Genomic DNA, 24413 nt, shown 5'->3' with positions numbered 1-24413 from the left:
TATTGCTAATGAAATCGAATGTTAATTAGCATTACCATTGAATTTTTTTTTAATTTTGAAAATTTGGTACTTTAAAAAAATGTTAATAATTGTTTAAAAAAAATGTTAATACATGTTAAAAACATTTTAAAAATTTAAAAAAAATTTAGAAAGTTGATAAAAATAAGTTACAAATTTAAATTAAATTTTTTGAGTTTTATTTATTGTATTTGCTCAATGAAACTCAAGAAATGATCATTATTTAATAAGTTTTATTTTTTTTTTGCTCAAAACTAATGATTATTTCATGAGTTTTAGTTTTTTGCTCAAAAAATTATTTTATGAGTAAAATAATAATAAAAAGCATAAACCAGAAACCATAAAGAGAAATTTTGGTATATTTCACGCTATTTTAAAGTTACTAAAAGTGATAATTTTTTTAATTAAAGAAATCAAAATAATCATTATTTTCCATCCATGCAAAAAAAAACCTCTACGAGGTAAAAGTCTAGTGACGAAAAACTTTCCGCGCCCCAAAATTTCTGATATCCAATTTCGTAACGAACTATTTTAAATTTTGTACATAAACAATTTAAAAAAAAATGTTTTGGCATTTGGAATTGCGTAAAAACCTTTTTTTGGTAATAAAGGATCGGATGCGCAATTGCAACATTTTTTTTTAAATTATTTATGTACTAATTTTAAAATCGTACATAAACTATTTCTTATGTGAAAGAGAAAAGGTAGATTCTTTCTAAATTAGTCAGAACTTCCCACTCGACTTTTAATATTTTTTTTTTGCAAATGAACGGACAACTGCTGATAATATCATTGTAAAATTGGCTGGGTTAATTTTGTTTGATTTTGATCAAATTAGCGTAAAAATGTTTCGTTGTTTGGGAGCCACTGCCACTGGGTATTGAGTATCAAGATCGAGTATCGATCAGGGGGCAAGGAAAGGGCAAGGAGATGGCCTGACGATCTGAGGACGTGTGCTTATTGTCCAAGTCGAAGTTCAGCTCGCAGTGCGCATGTGGAGCATTAAGATGTGTAGATATTTTGTATTTTGTATTTTTATCTGGCCGCAGTTGATAATTTGCATGAGGTCTTGCAGAGGATCATCATTAACGATCGTACCCACTGTTGTTGCTGCTGCTGCTGGCACGTAATTGACCAAGTTATTATGCGCTTTCTGCCTACTCCTTCTTGCCAAATTGATTTTGCTTCGTGCCTCATCAGTAGCGACAATTGCCCTGACCCTACCGATCATCATCATGATCATAATGTTGCGTGCACACGTACTCAATATGCCCCCTTGTTCCACTTGGCAACTTCTTTAGGTTTTAGGGTTTGGTATTTTAATGCTGCTTCTGCTGCTACTGATGTTTTTGCGGTTTCACACTTTGGTTAAGGTTGCATGCCCTTCGCACTCTGGAGGCATTGGGTTAAACAAACAGCTTGACAGTCAATGTTAGCAATGGTTATTCAAGATGCATTATTTATTGTTTGAAAAACAAAATAAAAGAAAAAAAAAAGAATGAATATCTGCCAAAAACTAATACAAACATTTTGGATGTGATTGATTGATCTAGGTCTACTTAATATACTTATCCATAAATTTCTTGTGAAAATCTGAACGCAGTGCGTCATTTACAAAGTGGGTCTTCTTCTCGGGGGCTGAACGTGCACAGTTCTTAAACACAACATCGTCATCCCAGCGCCGTTTAACTTTCAGATCTCCAGCATTCGCCGAAGTGCGTCCAATTGCCGAAGCGGCTGTGCCGGGCTCGTAGTTGATTAATGGATTGCCGGACAAAATATTCTCCATGCGAATGCGTTCGTCCTCTCGTTTCTTCTCCGTCTCACGGCGAGCGGTCTCTTGCAAGCGTTCCTGTTTGATTTTCTGCAGTTCGGCGAGGAGCGAAGCATCGTCATCCTCCGAATCGCTGTCCGAGTCCGAACTGTCGTTGTCAATAGGCTCATCTGCATCCAAATTGGCAGCAACATGTTGCTGCTGCTGATGTTGCTGCTGTTGATGCTGATGGAACTGCTGCTGTGAGTGACTCTCCAGTTTAGCCCGCTTGTTGACACTGCCATTGTTCGCCTCAATCGCCTTGCGTACGATGGAGGGCAGTGCCTTGCCAGAACTGGTGCCGGAACGTGCGTCACGCTCGCGCTCCTCAAGCTCCTTGCGGAAGTCGCGGTTGCGAACCTCCTCGCTAGTGCCTTGGCCAATTTCTCTGCAAGTTACATTTTATACTTTAGATAAATACAAAATAACACATGCACTCGTATTTACCTGTATTTCAATTTGGTGTGTCCAGGCAAATCGCGACTTGAGTATTGTTTGCTCAGAGCGCTCAAGTCCTTTTCTCCTCGTCCAGAGCCGCCACGAGCTGGATCAAATGTTGGTCGCGCTGCTGTGGTCATTATATTATTCGTATAATTCTTAAATCAACTAACTTTAATCGTTTACAACAACTGAAACAACTATTTGCAATAATTACGCTTGAAGAGTTGTATCAAATCGTTCGGTAAGTTCAATTGAACTAATCTGTAAAGTGAATGAGCTAACTAAATGAACTGAGTGAAGTTCATTTAGCTCAGTGATTCGGAACCGAACGAAATATTCGAATATGATTAATTGATTCGAATTTTATTGGGGGAGTTCCTAAAACATATCCAGATTTAAATTCGTTAAAGATTTGGTTTCGCCGATCACCTGTTCACAGCTTCTCCAAACAATATGCTCCAGTCAAAATAAAAGTTTTCACGAAGTCTGATCTGAGGCAGATGCAGAATAAGTACTATAGATGCAGAATAAGTACTATAGATGTCCCAGATGGATATGACAGATAAGAAAGGGCTATGGGAATTCAAGCTTAGGGTAGGTATTCACATCGAAAAAATTCCGTTCGCTAAGCCAAACTCCATATAAAAAAACAGTGGCGGAACGCAAGATAAATTATCTCGCTTCAGTTCCGCTGGTGCGGTACTTACAAAAAGCATGAAAATAGAGTTGCCAGATAAGGTGCGGCGCTTGTCAACACTATCGGCAAGAGCTGATATTTCTCAGTCGACTGACCATTTATATGTGTTGTTCAATATTAGGACAGTCATAAGTGAAATGTCAAGTGTTTGTTGTGCACACAGGAGATAATACATAGAATTAAAAATGGCAAAATTTAAAGTGAAAAGAAGACGCTTGGACTTCTTGAAATCAGACGATAAGATAAAGTGGATAAAAGAAGAAGTACACCTCCTATATGAGTTGGATGAAAAAAGCATTTCGATGCAATTTTTATAGATTGACCCAATATGCGCGTAGCCTGCGTTCCTCCTTCTCTTTTTCCTTCAGCTTAGCTGCCAACAATCCCTTCTCCATATCTTAATAACTATTCTTGTTATTTATTTTCCAAGTTTGGCGCATTTTAAAATGTAAACAAACCACAGCTGACGCCCCAATGTGATCACTAAACAATTGGTTACTTTTCGGTGTTGCGTTGGTCACACAAGTTTGCGACGCTAGGCGTAAAAGTATATCACTTTTTTTCGCTCCTCACAAACTTAAGTGAGTACCTACCCTAGAGAACGAAAATAGGTTTAAAAGTCGAAGATAAAGAGGCGCTGATAATGTATGAATTGCAGCTTAGGCATTATAAACAAATATTATAATTCTAATTATACTGTTTTGCAAGCAAATTATTATTTTATAGTCTAAGAAAAACAGTTTCCAAACACTTTCTTCTGTCAATTTGTGTATACCCGCCATATTTGAAATTCTCGAAATTAAAACGAGGTAAAAGTCTAGTGACGAAACAATTTCTAGCCCCAAAATTTCTGATATCCAATTTTGTGACGAACAAAAATTACTTTTTGCGCAGTGCCGAATATACCATACATATTGGTAGTCGCCTTTTGCACCCTTCGTGATGCTTTCGTCGCGAGCGCGAACTGCCGTCCGCAGTGATTTCTTCTCTATCTATTTTTTTTGCAATTGTTCGAAATATTAAGAACATTAATGGGATTCCTTAAACAGATTCAGATTTGATGTTATTACTTGTGTCTGGAAATATTTGTGTTGATTTTTATTTTATATTTCAGATGCTCCAAGTACGAATTCATGTCCTTGGTGTGTAATTCATTTGGTAATACTCATGTTATGCATCCAAATTAAATGACATTTCAACTTATATATATTAATTTATCAATTAATTACAATGAAAGCAATAATTTTTAACTTTTTCAAAACAGATTATGAAAATTACATTTTTTTTCTTAAATTTCACTTTGTGTTAATTTACAAATTAGAACAGAGAAATAAAAATTTATATTTTAATACAAATCAAATTTTTTCAACTTATATATACAAATTAGAACAGAAAAATAACTAAATGTATATACATATCAAAATTATTACTTAAATATTGTAGATTACATGTTTATAACAATATTATTGTTGTATTCTGAATCATATGTGCAGTATGTGTCTCATATCTGATTAGAAATCTCTGAATGAGATTATCTTCTTTAATTACTTTGTCTTCTTTACCTTCCTCACTCAATTTATCATTTAGTTTAAATTAAAGAAACTTTTGATAGATAAAACTGTCTAATATCAGCTGTCTATCTTCGCAACTAGATCCCTCCAGTTTTCCGTCTCATTTATTATGTGAATATTATTTTGAATAAATTGAATTGCCTCAGATTTAAAATCCTTCACGTTATGTAGATTGGCTGCCCATAGCACTAAGGGTGCATTTTCGATGGATAAATGCTCGACCATAGATTCAACACACATCTTCTTCAGACTATCGAACTCTTACTTATCGGCTAATGCCATCAGATAAGCAGCCATCTCATTTATGTAAAAGGCTTCCCCGGTGTAAAGAAATCTTAGCAGCTCCATGACAACATCGTCAGAGAAATCGCTAATGGCAACAAATTTCGCTGTATTTTCCTTGAAAGTTGCCACAAAGACTTTGCTGCGTGCTAAAATGACAATATAAAGTATATTTAAATTTTATTTGATTTTTTGCATTGGGTATTTACCTGATATTATGTTCCTATGAGCTGGTATCACTTGGTTGTCGGCTGTGATAATTGACACATCAAAAAATTCCTTTGTTTCAAGTAAAACGCCGAGATCTTTAGCTACTTGAGAAAATTCATTATTTCTAAAATTACCTTGTTGTTCGAATTTGTCTTTTATTACAGTTATCAGACAGTTTAATATATCTTGTTTTTTGGACATTGATTTAATGATTTTCAAATATAATTTAGTGTCATCAGGTAATGTGAAACAGGAATATTTGTTATCTTCTGAACGAGTTTGCAACCAAATCTCCATACTGCATTTATATTTTAAGTTTTTCGCTAAGTTCAATAATTTAACATAGATGTAGTTCTCTGAATTACATAGCTTTAATCCAAATTGCAGATCACTTCCGCTGTTTGGAAATTGTTGTTATGTTCATGTTTAACCGTTTGTGCCAGCTCGATGATTCTTTTGTTGTGTTAATTGTTATTATCGGCTTAGTCGATATTTTTTGTTATTTATTTAAATATATTGTTATCGATAGTTTATTTATGTACGGTGGGGTGGCGACCCTTTAATTTCGACCAGAAGGAGAAATATATTTCCAGTGTTTAAAAAACTGCTTCCGAAATAAACAGAAGTCGCAGTCGAAGCAAAAGCAAAAATGAAAAAGCGACCAAAATCAAACAGCATCAACAGTCGCCGATTACCGTTTTTTTGCTTTCCGCTTTGCTGTTGCTTTCGATCGTGAGCGTAAGTTGAAGCAGCAGCAACTGTCGACTTTCAGAAGTCGTCGCAGTCGCGAAAATCGATGATCTCGACTGTTGGTTGCTTTTGATTTTCGTTGCAGTTGCTTTTGATCGTAAGCATAAGTAGCTGACAGCAGCAAGTGCGACTTTTGGAAGTCGCCGGCAGTCGCAGTCGCGAAAAACTAGACATTTTGTTTCTTCTTATTTTTGTAGTTCTCGCACTTTTTATTATTTTTTTTAACTTGTTTATCATTATTGAAAAAAATTATAAAGGAAATCAAAATTTATAAGAACAAATTAAGTTAAACATAAAAACATAATAAATAATAATTCATTTTTGTAACAATCAAATCAACCAGTAAGTTCAATCATGACTCGTGATTCGATCGAAACGAACGCTCACAAACGATCAGCATGGTCGCGGACGATTTGATTCGAACTGACCATTCGAATCAAACGGTCAGTTTGAACGATCCGCTCCGATCGCTTGAACAAAGTGCTTACAAAAGTAGTGTTGCTAAACGGACAAAATAGTGACCAATTGCACAATACAACCATGCAAAATTTAATTTTGTATGAAAATTTCAAAGATTTTTTAAAAATAAATCAAGTGAGTCACCAATCTAATTTTTACTGATAAATTTATCATAAATCACCCCCTATTTGATTTTTTATACCCGTTACTTAAAAAATAAGTAAAAGGGTATATTGGTATTCGTTGGAATGTATGTAACAGGGAGAAGGAGGCATCTCCGACCCTATAAAGTATATATATTCTTGATCAGCATCAATAGCCGAGTCGATATAGCCATGTGTGTCTGTCCGTCTGTCCGTCTGTCCGTCCGTCCGTCCGTATGAACAAAAGGATCTCAGAGACTATAAGAGATAGATATACCAAACTTTCACTCACAGACTTCTATATACCCCACGCAGATCAAGTTTGTTTCAAATTGAAGCTACGCCCCCCTCCGCCCCCGCAAATAGCGAAAAACCTTTTGCTCGTCTGTTTGAGCAAAGGGATCTCAGAGACTATAAGAGATAGCGTAACCAAATTTGACAGACAGATTTCTATATACCTTACGCAGATCAAGTTTGTTTCAAATTTAAGTCACGCCCCCCTCCGCCCCCGAAAATCGCGAAAAACCACCACACCCACAGTTTTTATGATAATACGTTTTTTGTGAAAATAAACGTTATCTATTAGTATTATCTATTATCCCACCGAATTGCATCAAGATCGGACAAGTAAACAAAAGGATCTCAAAATCTAAAAGAGATAGAATAACCAAATTTGGCTCGCAGATTTCTCTACACACCACGCAGGTCAAGTTTGTCTTACATTTTTATCACGCCCCCCTCCGCCCTCGCAAATCGCGAAAAAACACCACACCCACAGTATTTAAGATAATACGTTTTTGTGGGTATTAGAGTTGCTATTATCTATTATCCTATAGAATCGCAGCAAGATCGGACAAGTAGAACAGCAGTATTAACATGCCGAAGCTCTTGAAGCAAAATTAGCTCCTTAGAGTATGCAATAGTTTTAATATTATTAGACTTAACCAAAATGCATCAAATAATTCTCAACTGGTTCTGACGACGCAAATATGACATTCGGCTTGAATCGCTACTCGACTCAACCCAAATGGTACCGATGAATCTTCAATGATGATGGAACGGGCATCTATCGAATCGTATTGAGCATACTACTTGCATTTATGCAAGTGTAGTATGTTGTTAAGCGTGTCAAGTCACCGGTTACCATATAGAGAGGTCGCTAACCAAGGGGATTGACATTTAGCAAAATTATAAACCTGAAGAAGTTGCTAATTTAAAATTTTTTGAATCGACAACTAAGTAACAACAGCAACACAATATGCCAAGCAAACTTTTCTGTCATTCTTGTGCCTAAGAATTCTCAACTGGATTCAGGCAATATAAAATAACAAAAATTAATAATAACAAAATCCTTTTTTCTTAAAAAAAAATTCTTAAAAAATACGGGTATCCTATAGTCGGGATCTCGACTATAACCTTTTCCACTTGTTTTTTTTTTCGAGATAAAAACCGTATTATAGATATTTACCTTTGTTTGTTTACTTACCGTTTTGTAGTTCATTGCAGGTTTTTTTTGTTTATGTTGTGAATTTCTGTCGTCTTTTGTTGTTAGTGCTGTGTAGTTCCGTTCGGCACAGCTGTTTGTGTATCGATGCTGTAATCGATTGTTCGGACTGCGGGCCAGGAATGGGACTCTACCCTGAGATGAGCCAGCCGGCGCGGCCCACCGAGAAGAAAGCAGTTCGTAACATTGTGGTGAATTTAAGCCTTCATAAGCTTCCAGATCAAATAACACATCAAAGTTTCTTATTGTCCATTGGTGGGTTATCGTTTCAATTTCGTGCGATGTAGTACTCCAACAACTCTTTTGATTGATTGATTGATCTTTTGATTGTGTCCTTTCCGTACGTAAAACTTTTCAATGTAGCGCGTTCATTACAAGAATTTGAAAATCGAGATTAGGGATGAGTAGTAGAATGATGATATAGTAGTAGAGGTGGAAAAACATCGAGTGAAACATCGATGTTTGCAAAATATCGGAAACGTCGATATGTGGTGGACTACTGTCGATGTTTTTGCATACAAAGGGCATTTTTTTTATTTTTCGACATTATTAAAATAATTTTGTTAAAATATACCGCTTCTGGTTGGTGGTATTGGTGGAAGTCGTGGAGGACGGAGGCAGAATGGGGAGTTACCTTAAGAGTAAGTTACGAAGATAAACTTCTATTCATAAAATAAAACATGGATCTCACAGAACGCATAAATATTTATGTAAATTTGTAAGTGTTTAATTAAAATAAATATTTTTGATATTGATATATCTAAAAATATCAACAGCCCTACCGTATAGCTATTTTAACGTGACATATTGGTGGGATTCCTGAAACAGATTCGGATTTGGTTTCGTTACAGATTTGATTTCGCCGATCAGCTGTTCAGAGCTGCTCCATAAAAAATGTGAAGGGTTGCCAGGCAAATTTAAAAAATTTAAAATTATACAGAAAGTGTGGCAGCCCTAAGAAATTTCACGAAATCAGGTCTGAGGCTGATTTCGTTTTGATTTCATTTCGATAATATGTGAGACCGTGCATTTCGATAACATTATATGGCCACACTTGGTGTTTGTTTACATTTTGTTGCGATTTTAATATGGCGAATCGCTTTATAATTAAATAACTATATTTTTAATGCACAATAAATACTATGGATGTCCCAGATGGATATGACAGCTAAGAAAAGGGCCGTGAGAATTGAAGTTAAGGCACAAACATAGGTTAAAAGACGAAATGGAGCTGATAATGCGTAAAATTGCAGCTTACGCATTATAAACAAATATTAATATTCTAATTATACTGTTCTGCAATCAAACTATTAATAAAAAGTCTTACAAAAAAAGATTTCACACTTTCATTTGTAAATTTGTGTTTTGCCGCCATTTCATAAAATTCTCGAAATCACTGTGAGTAAAAAGGGTGAGCTTCTTTGTACATAAAAATTAATTTTTGCGCAGTGCCGAATGCCAATTTTCGCTTTTTTTAAAATTATTTTATATTTTTATTTAAAATTTTTAGATTAAACTGAATTTTGTTCGTCACAAAATTGGATATCAGAAATTTTGGGGCTAGAAATTGCTTTCGTCACTAGACTTTTACCTCGTGTAGAGGTTTTTTTTGTGGGATAAAAAATACATAGAAAAATGTATTTATTCACTTAACAGCCAAAATTTATGTTTCATATACCAAATTGTACGTATTTTAACATATTAAAATGTAACAGAAATCGTTAGAGCCGTTTTGTCAAAAATCGCCAAAATGTAAGCTGAAAAACTTTATTTCACCTGGTAAATGTTACCTGAGTACTTTAGAAAAAGCCCTCAAGCACACCTTTCCAATGATATATAGAACATATCTGTAGCTTTTATGATTTGGAAACTGTTAAGGTTTCAATTTTAGCGGGATTTAGCGTTTTCCCGCTAAACTAGCGGTTTTTTCAAAAAGTCGTAGAACAAACATTTCTAGATTTTCGAAAAGGAATAAATCCCCATCATTACATTTAAGCTTCTTTAGCGCTTTGATGCAAACAGACAAACAGACAAACAAACTGACTTTTCATTTCATTTTGAGAAGTCCACTAAAATTTTCATATTAATTTATCTTTTGAACCAGTTATCGGATTTGGGTGATTGAGGTATTAATCGACACACAATTTTACCAAAAGGCCCCAACAGCCCCATTAGCTGCAATCATTTAAATTTTTCCCCTCCCACTTACACCCCCGTATCTCATGACCCAAGCTGGTTAGAAAAAGTTTTAGTATGCCATTTTGTAAGTTAAGACTAAACCTTTCGATCGGTATATAATTCGATCTGATCGGACAGTCGTAGCAAATTTTCCAACTTAGCTGTATATATAGTTAGTCGCCTTTCGCACCCTTCGTGCTGCTTTCGTCACTAACGCGAACTGCCGTCCGCAGTGATCAAATCAGTGAGCAAAAAGGGTTGTTCCTAAAACTGATTCAGATTTGCTAAAACCAAATTGAAATCAAACACGAATCTGTTTCAGGAATCCCACTGTTAATAGTATTAAATTCGATATATGATAGATTAATCGATATTTAAAGTAACATATTGACAAATTATTCTAATCTCCTAGGTCCCATTGCTTTTAAGAGCCAATTTCGGTTACACATTTTAATTGTATAGCAAAAAAATGACAAAAGCATTTGCGACAGAATATCTATCTATCGTCTTGAAAATATTTATTCGTTGTTTGCCTGTATGACAAATTCGATAATATATAGCTCATAAAATATCGGCAAAAACATCGGCTGCATATATCGCAAAATTATATCGATGTTGATCAGAAAAATATCGCCCAAAAAGTCGATCGATATATCAATGACATTTCCACATCTCTATTTGCCATACACAAGTAAAAAAATCTCGTTTTAAATTTAAACCGACATGAAATTAGAACCCGACAGATACGAATACTATAAGAAGACGTTAAGCGACTGTTTACAGGTCGCTACAACTCTTGTTCGTAACTATCTAAGCATGTTAGGAGCCCAAACCCCACAGCTAATTACGCTGACAAATCAACTATGGGAATTGAGTCAACGTCAACGTTTAGTAGCTAGGTAAAGAATATTCTATGGTCCTCAGCTCAATATTTATCGGAAAATTTCTACAGCGTCGACAGAACAGCCGCCGTCGCTCTGCTCTCAGCTTGTCATGCCGCTTTCCAGCCAATCAACCATTTCATGTGAGTTTTGGCCAAACAGTGCCTTATAAAAATATACAGAAAACTTCCGTCCATAATTGCAGACAAAACCTGCATGCGAAACTAGCTGAGATTGCCGACCATGTTGCAGACTTTGAACGGGAGTTCTTGGCTCTGGAAGGGGAGCCATTTCAGCTGGAATCATATGCCGACTGGCATGCGTGGTTATTCCAAACACTGGACGTCCTGCAGACGCAGACCAAATACTTGGAATTGCATGCACGTTCATTGGCGCCTTCTTTGGTGCAGAGCTCAACAGTAAAGCAGTTTAGAGAAGTGCTGCAGCTAGTTAAGCAATACGAGTCCAACTTTTGTATGGGCCTTGCCCGATCAATAATATTGTAAATAAGTACATCATTTAAAATATACTTCAACATTTTATTTGCCAAAAAGTGTGCACTTTTCAGTGGATTTCCTACCACCACATTCCAGGTACTGTCTGCCAAGGTGTGTTTACGTTAGGTGACGTCTTCGTTGATAGCTCTCAGAGTGAGACGCTGGAACGAACTGTCAAAATAGATACCTCAGCGAGAGCAACTGCGTGTAAGACGTCAACTAAGAAAAATACACCTTGCACTTGGTCGAACATATTCACAATCTCACAATAAAAAAAATAAAAAAAAGAACCTTGTGTATGCTAGCACTGAAATACTTGAAATTTATTTAAAAACACATTTCAATATGGTGATGTGCCATTCTGGATTTATTTTGTTTACAGTAGCCATTTTTTGGGAGCGAATCCACATCTGAATACATGTAAAGAAAAGGGTGATATTTGAGTCAGAATTAAACAGCTTTAATTGGAGCAGACGCATGTACTTACATAATAAACAAATTTCAAGCGAGTATCACTCCTCAGCGTAGTCTTCTGGCTTCACGTTCGGACTCGAGCAGAGTTAGAATGTCGCCCTCACGCACGGGTCCCTTGACGTTGCGGATGATTTGACGGTTCTGTTCGCCGAGGAACTCGACCTTGACCTGGGTACACTGGCCCTGGGAGCCGGTGCGGCCAAGAACTTTCATAACGCGAGCCCAAACAACTGGTTTGTCCATTATTTTTGTGTTTTCACAAAGAGAATTCACGTGCTAGATGCGCTTCAATTGACAGACGCAAGCGAAAAGGAAGTCGGCTGATTGAATGTACAATGACGTTAAGGTAGCTGCGCTAATGCTCAGGGTTGCATTGAAAAAATAGTGTTGAAGGCTGACACTACGTTCATACGAACCATTTCATGTACTCATCACATTCGTGAAATCAAAATTGCGATAAATTTAAGAAAAGATATTCATAATATTAATTACAAGTCTTGTCAGATCGAGTAAACTAGTGATAAACAACTTATTATCGATCAGATTATTAGACATAAACAAATATACCGAAAAACTTTTGCGTCTGGTATAAAATTAAATTTAACTTTAAACGCGCATAAGTTATATATTAATTAAATAAATTAATTAAATCTTTTTCTTTCACTTAAAGCTGCTTAAGTCAACGTATAAACTAATTAAGAGTCATAATTTATATGGGAGTAGGATCGTGAAATTACCAGAATAAATAATGAAAAGCTGGACACATTGAAAATTTTTAGAAAATCTAATCCGAGACAGATTGTGGGTAGCTTATAATTTCGATAAAATTAGTTGCCGCAGTTGGAGGTTTTTTTTGTTTTTTACTTTTTAGTCAAATGGAGACCAGTTGCATTTTGCAACTAGCTGAAACACGAAAGTAGGTTAAGAAAGACAACGATAAAAAGAGCTGAAATGTTTGAATTGCAGCTTAACCCGAATATTCCCAGCGTCACCATATGGTAACAAGCAATAGGCATTTGCTAAACATTTTTTTTTAGACAAGATATTAACATTAGATTATATTTAATATGATATTCTACGAGTAATTTGTTGTCTCTTACTGATAAAAAGTTGATTGAAACAATCTCTTGAAGCTAGCTCATCGAAAAATGCGCTTTATATTCTGCAGTGCAAAAAACGGCATTTGGCAATTCGTCGCAAGTAAATTTAAATCTTTTAACTGATTTTAGTAGTGAACAATATGCAATTCACACATCATTTAAAAGGTAAAAGAGTGCTCTTTTTTATTTTAAAAAATGAATTCGAAAAAAAACCACTTTTTTTTCGGTAAATTTACGCTTTTTTTTTTTTGTGTTACCATATGGTAACGCAGGGTACAGGTTTTTTCCATTTATTTTAATCGCGTTCGGTACTGTTTTGTTCGTAAAATATGAGTGTTCCTATGACAGCTATATGGATATAGTAAGCCGATTCTAACCAAATTTGGTCAGGATGTACAAAACCAAATGCATATTCTGTGAGTTTGGTTGAGATATCTCAGAAAACAAAAAAGTCTTACATACTAAAGGTGAATTTGACCCCGATTGTTCCTATGACAGCTATGTTATATATATGATATACTGCACCGATTTCAATTAAATTTGGTCATATACATATATCAAGGATAAAGCTGTTGTTGGGTAAAGCTGTGTTTATTATACTTTTTCACAAATCTTCCTGTACCCTGTTATTCCCAGCGTTACCATATGGTAACAGCCTAAAAAAGGGACCTGTCGATTATCCTGACAAGGACGAATGTCTTTTTCAGATTCAGCGACCTCAAATTTATCAGTCCTGAAAGTTTTATGAAGAAGCTCAGGGCGATTCGGGTTAAGCATTATAAATAAATAGTAACATTCTAGTTTTTCTTTTTGCAAGCATACTAATATTAAATAGTTTTCTCACTTTCTTTTGTCATTTTGTGATTTCGTGACTTTTTCTTATTCAAAATCAAAATGTTTAAGGTTGTTCTTGCAACTGAATATATTTTGGGTTAATGGAATAAAAATCTATTCATAGTCTGTTTCAGGAATACCCCTATAATGCCAACCACTTTGACAGATTACGGAAACTGGCAACACTAAGACAGCATAATGTTGCCGAACACAATAAAAAAATTTTTTAAAAATATATAAAAACATTTAAATTAAAAAAAAAGGGTTTACATAAAAGCCTTTAATTTTTTTTAAGTAGTGCTTAATTTAGACATCAACGGTAATCGGTTGCTGTGACAAACATGTTGTTTGTTTTTTATTTTTTTTGAAACATCGTGACAACTCTGGACTGTCAGTTGACGCTGCACCACGTAGCTCTTTGACAAGTGAAAGTCGTTAGTGTTCGTGTTACTTCGGCTGCACGCATTGTTGCTGGTCCTCAGTCTTTTAGTTTCTTTCGTACGTGTCAGTTGTCTGTCGGTGCGTATTTGCTTTATTTGCCGCTTTCTCGATACACAAGTGAAAAACTCAACAAATAACAAGATGAAAAACCTTATGTTCTTGATGTTACTCGTGCTACCAACAATTATTTGCACTTTCACAGCCCGTAAGTATTGCAACTGACAAGACAAAATCGAAAAACCCCGTCGATTGATTTGTTTCTATTGAGATTTGGCGGCGACTACGTGGCAATGGTCACGACTTGTAAGCAGCAATAATGAATGAATTGGATCAACTTTTTTGAGACTGATTATAACTGAATAGTCTATCATAATCTACAGTTTGATAATTTAAGTTTGGTTTGAGTTTAACGTTTAACGTCTAATGCTTAAAAGAAAAGTGTTGCGTTGGCAGTTGGGCCATGTATCTCTGTCTTGCTCTTACTCATGCATTGCAATCGTTCGGTATTGCAGCTAACAAACTGGGTGCGAATGCTGCCGAAGCCGTCGAAGATGATCTAGTTGAAGTGGACAGCGAAGAGGGCGCTGTGACGGGCGAGGATGCTGAGGCGGATGAGGACTCGGACAGCGGTAGCAGCAGCACTTCCCCCCATGCTGATACCTATTTATTGTTTACGAAACCACTGCACACGCCTGGTCAACAACTGGATCTGCCCGGAGGCAAGCCAGTTGAGTTCCTCATTGGCTTCACCAACAAGGGCCAGGAGGAGTTTGTCATCGAGACCGTTGAGGCATCCTTCCGCTATCCCATGGACTTCAATTACTTTATCCAGAACTTCTCGGCTGTTGCTTACAACCGCGAAGTGAAGCCGGGCTTTGAGTCAACTGTATCGTATACGTTCCTGCCCTCCGATCAGTTTGCAGGCCGTCCATTTGGACTGAACATTGCGTTGGCGTACCGTGACGCCAACGGCATCCAATACAACGAGGCTGTATTCAACGAGACGGTGCTGATCTCTGAGGTCGACGAGGGCTTGGATGGCGAGACTTTCTTCCTGTATGTGATGCTTGCTGGCATTGTTGTCCTGCTGCTGGTCATTGGACAGCAGTATCTGTTGGGTAGCTCTGGCAAGCGTAAGCGTGCTGCCGCCAAGAAGGTTATCGAGACAGGCACTGCCAACGATAGCAACATCGATTACGACTGGGTACCTAAGGAGACTTTGCGTGCATTGCGTAAGTGATTCGAATCTTCTACATTTGCACTCATATTTTATATTACATATCGTATTATTTGTTTCCCCTTCACAGAGAAATCGCCACCCAAGTCAAAAACGCCAAAAACATCCCCCAAGCCGGGGAAACAGGCCAGTCCGACCTCTAGCCTTAACAGTCCCAAGCAACGCAAGGTGAAGCGTTCCGCGGGTGATGACTGAAGACTGCGCAATCTGCAAATCTGCTAATCTGCACCACTGCAAATCTGCACTTAACCATCCACTCACACACAAATACGCAAATCCATACAACAACATCCAATATGCGTCGTCGCAGTCTAATTATCTAATTAATAATACTATATATTTTTTTTTTTTTGGTTATATCCAATTGACTATGTAGAGATTGTTAGTGTTAAGCTAACCAGTACACCAGCAGATGTGGGCCGTGCAGTTCAAAGTTTAAATTTCTGAATTTCGTTAGCGAATGCATTCTTTTTTGTATTAAATTCTATTTCTCTTTTTTTTTATATTAAATTCTATTTCTCTTTTTTTTTTATTAAATTCTATTTCTCTTTTTTTTGTATTTCTACAAACAAACTCCATAATGGGCCCAACTTCGTGCCGCGCCACCTAATTGTCTTCGTTTGTTGAAGATTCAAGAACGTGACCAAACCTTCCAATTGTACATTAAATTAAAATATTATTTTTTGCATTCATGTCTTTCAAACGTTGTAAGAATGAACAAAAATGAAATTATTTTATAAAAGTATCTGTAGCTAGATAACCGTTTGATATCAGCATGTGAGCAGAGCACATAAAAAATTGAGGAGCTTTCCACAAAATGAAATAAAAGAAAAAATTGTGAAGTAAAAGTAAATGTATTTGTATTTCATTAAGAATGAATGTGTTGCCGTCTTTGGGGTCTTTTGTGTGTCCAAACTTTTAAATTTAAAAAAATGGACCGTATCAGACAGAAATAGGTGTTGCACTCCCCATAAAGTATAAATAGTCAATGTCATAAGTGTTGGCAATTTATTATATGGCCTGAACCCTCCACTGGGGCAAAGCTTGATGCACAATTTGCCTCCAAGCGTTCTTGTCACCGCAAGTTGGTGACACCTAGGGTTAACAGGGTTTCAGTCTCTTGGTCCTGTCAACGTATCCAGGGTCTTTCTCTCCTTCGTGTTCTAACGCCTACCTTATCAAAGATAAGACGGGCTGGAGTGTTTTCTTCGTTGTGTTTATTCGACTGACTATGTCACTCATACAGCTTGTTTGATAAAAGTCTATTAGTCTGGGCCATGATACAATTGTATAAAGTAGCGACAGCAGCAGATGTATGAGAGCGAAAGCAAAATACTCAAGGGCGTAGGCAGGGGGTGGAAGGGGAGGGGGGGGCAAGTGCCCCTACCTTGAAAGTTGTCAAGTATAAATTCCAACAGTGGTACTATTCTTGAAATTACATGAAGTGTCGAGCTCTAATTTTTCACTCCAATTTGCGGGTTCACAAAGATGAGTTATCTTCATTGTTGGTATATTTGGTACAAATATATTAATTTAAAATATATTTAATGCCCTTTTGCTAAAATTAAAAAATAACGTAATTTAATTTTATAATTTTTACATTTAACAGCAATCATTGTTCATTTCTAGGGCCTCGACAAAGCCAATTTTGTGCTTTTAGGTCGTACAAAATTTGTAAAACTGTCTTGGATAATAGAGTCGGTCAATTTGTATGGAGTAAGAAAAATTAATTTTATTTCATAAGCTCTATTTTGATTTTAGACCGATGGTTTATTGGGCAAACCTTCTTAGAATTCGTTGTTTTGGCGCAAAAAAAAAATGACCCACTCTACTATAAATTCTTTTTTTTAAGGATCTTGTATGCTGAGTGCGCAAGAAAGGCTAGTTTTTGAAGTAATTTTAACTTATATAAAGTCTAAAATGACTACAAAGACTAATTGAACTACGAAGCTATATTGCTCATTGGAATGTGTGAGTAAAAATCTATAAAAGTAACCCAAAAGGTGGTGTTTCTGAAAGTATGCAAGCAATGCTTTCAAATAACAAATGTATTTTGGAGAGGTTAAGGTATTAAGGTATTTATTAAAATTGAATGAAATGTATTTTGAATAAATTTATTAATTATAAAAAACATACCTAATATAACACATCTAACTCGTAAATTTTTAAACAATTTGTTTAAAAATCTCTAGAGGTTTTAGGCAGGGTTTGTGATGATATTAGAAAAAAATTTTTTTGGCCCCTCCTTCGCTCAAAGCTGCCTACGCCCTTGAAAATACGATAGTAGGAAATTGTGTGCGTGAGAGCGAGACAAAACCTTTCAAGGCCTGCTTGTCTGCTTACATACTAAACAATATATGATAGCAAAAATGAGAGCGCTCTCTGTGCTGTCGCTACCTAATACGAGTATACATAATTGTATCATGGTCTGGCCCAACTCAAAATCAAAAATAAAAAACCCCAAACAGAGACCGATTTATCATGAATTTAGCCCAAAAAATTGGGTTGGGGACTCAACTAGTTTTTTTTTTAATTTTTGAAGCTTCCATACAAAATTGCCTATTTTTGTTGTTGCTTTCTGCAACTTCTCACTTTTCAATGATTGCAGGTAATGGGGCCGTTGGCGCGTTTTGGAATTTTTTTTTTTAAGTTCTTATCAAAAGTACACGTCGATTGGTGCCTTGATCACCCAAATCCGATCACTAGTTCAAAAGATAATTAAATTGTAAATTTTTAGTGGACTTCTCAAAATGAAATAAAAAGTCAGTTTGTTTGTTTGCATCTAATCGTTAAAAAAAAAGCTTAGTTTGGATCAGCGGTGGGCACGAAATTTGCAATCGGGAGCACTACAACAACATCTACAACAAACACAACTTCTGAAGTCATAAATTAAAGAAAAATGAACACATTTATGACTCTCTGCGGCGCGACGAAAAATCTGTGTGGTTGTTGTTGGTTCTGACAAACCAAAACAATTATACACCAATAGAAGTTCTAATTAATTTTATTTGCAAGTCGAAAGCTTATTATGTGGTAAAAATCAAAACGCAACAAAACCAACTTTACTTTTTCACACAGTGTACAAGACGCTGCTGAAGTCATAAATCATTTCAAAATGCCCACCTCTGGTTTGGATGATGGGGATTTATCCCTCTTTGAAAATCTAGAAATGTTTGTTTTACGACTTTTTGAAAAAAACGTTATTTTAGCGGAAAAACACTAAATCCCGCTAAAATTAAATCCATAACAGTTTCCAAATGATATAAGCCACAGATATGTTCTAGATATCCTTGTAAAGCCCTTGGGGGCTTTGAGGTGTACCCTTGAACTTTTTTTTCTAAAGTAAAAGCTCAGGTAAAATTTTACAGGTGAAAAAAGGTTTTATGTCTCACATTTTGGCGATTTAAAAAAAAATGAAGTTCAACATGTTTATCAAATTTTAATGTATTATAGTCAAATTCCGCGTTTTTTGAAATATCACAGATATCTGTAAAGATTCACATTCTCAAAATATTAGCAAATTAGTTTATATATGCATATTACGTAGAGTTGAAATTTGACAACAGCCATAACGTGACATAGCAGCAAGCCTATGTAGCATACAGCCTTTGAGCGGCAAAAATAGCCAGTGTTGCCAGAAAATTTGGTTTTGGGTTGCAGAAATAGCAAGGGCTGCCAGACAGGTTAGTTTTGATTTTTTTTAAATTCGCGGTTAAGCTAGGTTAAATTAATTAAATTAGTTGTGACTTTCTGCAACGCTCATTAAATTTATTTGTTCTTTTCTCTTTATTACTAAAAAAAATTTTTTTTTTAAATGTAAAAGAAATTTAACAAATAAACTTGCGTATTTTACAATCTGTCTGCATTATTGATAAAGTTACAATGTCAAAAGATATACACAAAAAAAACCTCTAGTCTAGTCTAGTGACGAAAGCATGTTCCAGCCCAAAAATTTCTGATACCCAATTTTGTGACGAACAAATAAAGTTTAATATAAAATTTTAAAAATCTCGCGATTTTTTTTTTTTATTCGTTTTTGCGGCGCAATATATTCACGGTTGCACAAACACTTCATGACCATAAAAATCTTATAAATGCTTCTCCAGAGGTCTTCGAACTTTTTTTGGAATAGGAGCTTGTCCAAATATTCAAAATTATTATCTTTTTTCATTATATTATTTTTCGATTAAGATTTTTTAAAAATAAAACTCACAAATCCATTATGAACTTTATAAACTGGCCATAAAATGGACAAGTCAAACAAAACTAGTGTTGGTAAACGGTCCATAGTTGTGACAAATTGCAAAAAGCAGCAACAAAAATAGGTCATTTTCTATGGAAACTTCAAACATTTTTGAAAAGAAAACTAGTTGAGTCCCTAATCAAATTTTTAGACCCCGTACTTAAAAAAAGTACAGGGGCTTATTGGGTTTGTTTTAACGAATATGTGCGCAACAGGCAGAAGGAGGCGTGGCAGACCCTATAAAGTACATATATTCTTGATCAGCATCAATAGCCAAGTCGCTATAGTATGTTCTTAACAAATCTCGAAAATGTATCTGGGTTATTCTTTTAATTCATGACCGAAGCTGGTGAAAATTGGACCCCCATATCATATAGCTCACATAGGACCGAAAGTGCGAAAATCAAGTCTTAGTATGAAAAACTTTTTTGTTTTGTGAGATATCATAACCTAGTCTTCCTTACCGAAGTTGGTTCAAAACGGACCCTTATATAATATAGCTGTCATAGAAGCAATCGGACGAAAATCAAGTCAAAGTATGAAAAACTTTATTGATTTATAAGATATCATGACCGGTTCACCATATCATATAGTTGTCGTTGAAACAAGTAGTCGAAAATGTAATACAACGCTCAGCGTCAAGTGAGCAAAATGTTTTTGAATTCTTAGCAGTACTTGCTTTTTCCATAGTAAGTACTGGGTCTCCGACAGTCGAGTATGCTCGATTGTAGCACCGCGAGCGAAGCGAGCCCGAGGTTGGCGAGCGAGGCGAGCAAGGGGCGGAGCCTCCTTGTTTTTGGCTAAATTCATGATAAATCGGTCTCTGTTTGGGGCTTCTATACACTAAGCCCATTGAAAATGTGCAAAATAGGGTATAATATGTTTGGCAGAATGTATGTAACAGGCAGAAGGGGGCGTGGCAGACCCCTCAAAGTATATATAAGTTAAGTCGCGGAACCCCATGGGCGCCCGACTGATATTACCTAAGCATCACGAAATCCTTCAAGTTATAGTTAAAGCGATATTCCTGTTGTGATTCGGATCTCTTCAATGAGCCATTCGAGGTCATTTAGTTTAACGTTATAAAATTGTTTATTTAAATTGTAGCGCAATAAAAGTAATCTAATTGATTTGTTTCCCTAATTTTTAGACCCCGTACTTAAAATAAGTACAGGGGTCCATTAAGTTTGTTTTAAAAACATGTGCATAACCGGCAGAAGGAGGCGAGGCAGAACCTATAAAGTATATATATTCTTGATCAGCATCAATTGCCGAGTCGATATGGCAATGTCCGTCTGTCCCGACGTCCTGACGTTTGTATGAACACCTAGATCTCAGAGACTATATGAGCTAGAGACACCAAACTTGGAATGTAGGCTCCTTTATACTGCAAGCAGATCAAGTTTGTTTTAGAATTCGGCCACGCCCCCTTTACCGCCCAAAAATCGACATAGAAAATTTCATATACAAATTAAAAGCTAGAGACACCAAACTTGGTATGTAGGTTCCTCTATATTGCAGGCAGATTAAGTATGCTACAAAATTTGGCCACGCCCACTTAATCGCCTACAAATCTACATAGAAAATTTCATATCCAAATTATAAAAGCAATTTAATAGCTAGAGACTTAAGATTTTGCATAGACAAAGAGAAAAGTATCCTAGATTTTTGCTGAAAATTTCACTTCGATCAGACAGTAAAAAGTCAAGGTACTAAAATAATAAATTTTACTGTTCGATTTGATAAGGGAGTGTTGGCAAGTAATTAAATCTTGAATAATATGATAACATGAAAATTGAGTTAACTTATTATATAACAAATTGGCGACCGATCATGTCATGTGCTTCTGTGGCGTAGTGTGCTAAAAGGCGGGAAGTCAAACAATGTTCGTGGGTGCGATCCTGCCATGGGCGAAAGTCATTAAACTTTTATTCTTTTTCATTTAAAATTCAGTGTTTATGTATAAATTTATTTTTATTATTAAAGGCTAAAATAACATTTTTTAATTTTGTTATTGAGTTATAAAATAAATAATTTGGCAATTTGGGAGGCTAAACGAATATGTGCAAGTGTGGCTCAATATGTTAAGCCTCTGTCATTTAAAATTTTTTGGAGCTTTGTTGCGGGTTCGATTCCCGTCGGAAACAACTTTTTTTGAGCTGATTTTTTTAGCTATTTTTAATTTTTTTTTAAATTGTTATTTAATTTCAAAATTTTTTTTAAATTATTATTTATGAATGTTATATTGAAATATTATATTGAATACATGTTTAATTATTTTATTTAAATTATTTTATATTGACATTTATATAAATATTATGTTAAAATTCTATGTAAACTTCATGTTTTATAAATTTACTATGCAAATTTATGTTTCTAATAAATTTATCTGTTAACTTTTTTTGATTCAAATATATTATTTAATTAAATTTTGAACTTCAATTATGTAACTAAATGAATTAAGTGTTGGTTAGTTTATTTATTACAACATTTTGCATGTTGAACATGTACTTGTAATTAAATCTCTGTTAAGGATTTACGTTTATGTAGGCTTATATATAAGAATTTAATTTTATCTTATATATTATTTAATTTTTAGAAGTGGCTGCTTTTGGATAGTAAGTACGGGGTCTCCGACAGTCGAGTATGCTCGACTGTAGCACTGGCCGACTAGTTGGTGTTGCGTTGGTCACACTAGTTTGCGACGCTACGCGTCCAAGTATATCACTTTTTTTTTCGCTCCTTACAAACTTTAGTGAGTACCTACCTTTACGAACTGCTTTTTTTTTCATGAAGCCGCGCCGGCTATCTCTTCGGCTCTCAGGGTAGAGTCCCATCCCTGGCCCGCAGTCCGAACAATCGATTACAGCATCGATACACAAACAGCTGTGGCGAACGGAACTAAATCCACAACATAAACGACAAAGCCTGCAATTAACGACAAAACGGTAGGTAAATAAACAAACATTCACAAAAACTAACACTGATCCACCTCTCGTCTAAACAGGATCCCGGTTCCGGATCCAGGCGAACCCGCCCTGCCTGAGACGGTCACCTCAACTCCGGCTCATATTGGCCACCGAATGGACCCTTCTTCAACTTGAGTTGGCTATTGTGCTTCTCCCTCTCCCTACAGCAGTAATTACTCGGACATTTTCATCATCAGGTAAGTATAATTCTCATCACTATATCTCTAATATTCTTAATCTCTAACATTCTTTATGTTTTCTATTTACAGGTATGTTTTTTTGACATTAAAAACAAACCGACAGACGAGGATCGAAAAATGAACACGTAGCTTGGAAATAACGACAGCATATGAATTTCAACATGTTATTGCAGCGAAGACACAGCAAATATAATAAATATAATATCTATATATATAAAATTCTTCATCCAGTACATTCATTCATTCATTCACTCACTCATGTATTTTTGTACAGACCAAACCGCTCAAGATGCAAATTTGAAATTTTGGGACAACAAAGTTATTACAATTTCATCGGGACATAAGGCTGTTTTTTTTTTTTTTTTACAAAAATCGGTCTGTAAGTGCGTCAAAATGGAATTCAAAGTTCACGTGTATTTTCAGTTTACATGTAGTAGAGTTAGGTCAAGCGCGGTATTCAGTGGCAAAGTAGTGCAGAGGATGGTCTGTTAGACTCATACTAATTTTTTTTGTTTTAAATTTATTGTTATTCGTATATTTTATAATGAAAACTAACATTTTGCTACATTCTGCATTTTTATTGTTGTTTGCAGCGGGCATAGTACTTAGGTAGTGAAGAGGATGGTGTCGTAGATTTTATTTTTATATATTAATTTCATTTTTTTTTTAACATTTTTATAAATTGTACGATATTTGACAATTGTGTCAAAACAGCTGTCATTGGAACAATCGGGATCATATTAAGCTTTAGTATGAAAAACTTTTCTGTTTTTTAAGTTATCCCAACCAAACTCACGGATTCGCTTTTGCACGCCAAGTGTCCTATTTTTCTGCTTAATCTGTAATTTTCCTGCCAAATCCGGCTTTTTCCCGTCAAATCTGGCGATTTTTCCAAAGTCCAATTGCAGGGGCAGCTAGCAATGTGAATATAATTATTCGTTTCTGTTTCAAAGTATTTATCTATATATAAAAATCTCTTTGTCCAACTTTGCCCATGTATTTTCAGTTTACATGTAGTAGAGTTTGGTCAAACAAGGAATTCAGTGGCAGAGTGGTGCAGAGGGTGGTGTGTTATAATGTGTTCTGATGATGGCATTTTTTTATAAAATCAATTTGACAAAACATAGACATAGCAGTGTTTGGTCAGCTGGCGAGTTCAGTACCTAAGTAGTGCAGAGGATGGTGTGTTAGACCCAGATGCAGGAAGGCGCGGGCAGGATTTTTATTTTATTTTTTAATTTAATTTTATTAACATATTTTTAAATTTTAGGATATTTTACAATTTGGTCTAAATCGGATGACTATATAATATAGCAGCCATATGAACTTCGGTTTCAAATTAACCTTTAATATGAAAAACTTTTTTTTATTTTTGTAATTTCTTAACAGAATTCACAGATTCACTTTATCGAAATATTGAAGTTTTCTTCCAAATCTAGCCGCGTGCATACAATTATTAGTTTCTTTTACA

General features: G+C 35.5%; 4 protein-coding genes and 1 long non-coding RNA gene across 6 annotated transcripts; 3 read left to right on the top strand and 2 right to left on the bottom strand.

The window, feature by feature from the left end:
- Nucleotides 1-1457: 1457 nt before the first annotated feature.
- LOC117794129 (protein CWC15 homolog) lies at nucleotides 1458-2473 on the bottom strand. Its single transcript, XM_034634615.1, has 2 exons — nucleotides 2279-2473; nucleotides 1458-2219 (listed from the first exon to the last, which is right to left on the bottom strand). The coding sequence occupies exons 1-2, from the start codon at nucleotides 2407-2409 to the stop codon at nucleotides 1574-1576; spliced, it is 777 nt and encodes a 258-aa protein (XP_034490506.1). The 5' UTR covers nucleotides 2410-2473; the 3' UTR covers nucleotides 1458-1573.
- Nucleotides 2474-10726: 8253 nt separating this feature from the next.
- LOC117794130 lies at nucleotides 10727-11500 on the top strand. 2 transcript variants are annotated; one of them, XM_034634619.1, is made up of 3 exons: nucleotides 10727-10965; nucleotides 11028-11090; nucleotides 11153-11500. In XM_034634619.1, exons 1-3 carry the CDS (start codon nucleotides 10790-10792, stop codon nucleotides 11451-11453), a joined length of 540 nt encoding a protein of 179 aa, XP_034490510.1. In that variant the 5' UTR covers nucleotides 10727-10789; the 3' UTR covers nucleotides 11454-11500. The 2 variants fall into 2 exon arrangements, with proteins under 2 accessions (XP_034490510.1, XP_034490509.1); XM_034634618.1 differs by having other exon boundaries at nucleotides 10731-10965; nucleotides 11019-11090.
- Nucleotides 11501-11741: 241 nt separating this feature from the next.
- On the bottom strand, nucleotides 11742-12226 carry LOC117794131 (40S ribosomal protein S28). Its single transcript, XM_034634620.1, has 2 exons — nucleotides 11932-12226; nucleotides 11742-11854 (listed from the first exon to the last, which is right to left on the bottom strand). Exon 1 carries the CDS (start codon nucleotides 12159-12161, stop codon nucleotides 11964-11966), a length of 198 nt encoding a protein of 65 aa, XP_034490511.1. The 5' UTR covers nucleotides 12162-12226; the 3' UTR covers nucleotides 11742-11854; nucleotides 11932-11963.
- Nucleotides 12227-14299: 2073 nt separating this feature from the next.
- On the top strand, nucleotides 14300-16378 carry LOC117794128 (translocon-associated protein subunit alpha). The gene is made up of 3 exons (XM_034634614.1): nucleotides 14300-14498; nucleotides 14806-15525; nucleotides 15601-16378. Exons 1-3 carry the CDS (start codon nucleotides 14435-14437, stop codon nucleotides 15723-15725), a joined length of 909 nt encoding a protein of 302 aa, XP_034490505.1. The 5' UTR covers nucleotides 14300-14434; the 3' UTR covers nucleotides 15726-16378.
- Nucleotides 16379-22633: 6255 nt separating this feature from the next.
- Nucleotides 22634-23161, top strand: LOC117794132. The gene is made up of 3 exons (XR_004618366.1): nucleotides 22634-22721; nucleotides 22781-22939; nucleotides 23012-23161. It is a non-coding gene; the product is annotated as an uncharacterized LOC117794132 (long non-coding RNA).
- Nucleotides 23162-24413: the final 1252 nt, after the last annotated feature.

Source organism: Drosophila innubila, chromosome X (genome assembly GCF_004354385.1).
Source record: "Drosophila innubila isolate TH190305 chromosome X, UK_Dinn_1.0, whole genome shotgun sequence".
Lineage (NCBI taxonomy): Eukaryota > Metazoa > Arthropoda > Insecta > Diptera > Drosophilidae > Drosophila > Drosophila innubila.
This window is presented reverse-complemented; position numbering and strand designations above follow the sequence as displayed.

Coding starts and splice junctions, on each gene's coding strand:
- LOC117794129 (XM_034634615.1), bottom strand. CDS start 2,409: ATGACCACAGCAGCGCGACCAACATTTGATCCAGCTCGTGGCGGCTCT. Junction 2,220..2,278: donor CACACCAAATTGAAATACAG/GTAAATACGAGT, acceptor TGTAACTTGCAG/AGAAATTGGCCAAGGCACTA.
- LOC117794130 (XM_034634618.1), top strand. CDS start 10,790: ATGAAATTAGAACCCGACAGATACGAATACTATAAGAAGACGTTAAGC. Junction 10,966..11,018: donor CGTCAACGTTTAGTAGCTAG/GTAAAGAATATT, acceptor AAATTTCTACAG/CGTCGACAGAACAGCCGCCG. Junction 11,091..11,152: donor CAGCCAATCAACCATTTCAT/GTGAGTTTTGGC, acceptor CCATAATTGCAG/ACAAAACCTGCATGCGAAAC.
- LOC117794128 (XM_034634614.1), top strand. CDS start 14,435: ATGAAAAACCTTATGTTCTTGATGTTACTCGTGCTACCAACAATTATT. Junction 14,499..14,805: donor TATTTGCACTTTCACAGCCC/GTAAGTATTGCA, acceptor TCGGTATTGCAG/CTAACAAACTGGGTGCGAAT. Junction 15,526..15,600: donor GGAGACTTTGCGTGCATTGC/GTAAGTGATTCG, acceptor TCCCCTTCACAG/AGAAATCGCCACCCAAGTCA.
- LOC117794131 (XM_034634620.1), bottom strand. CDS start 12,161: ATGGACAAACCAGTTGTTTGGGCTCGCGTTATGAAAGTTCTTGGCCGC.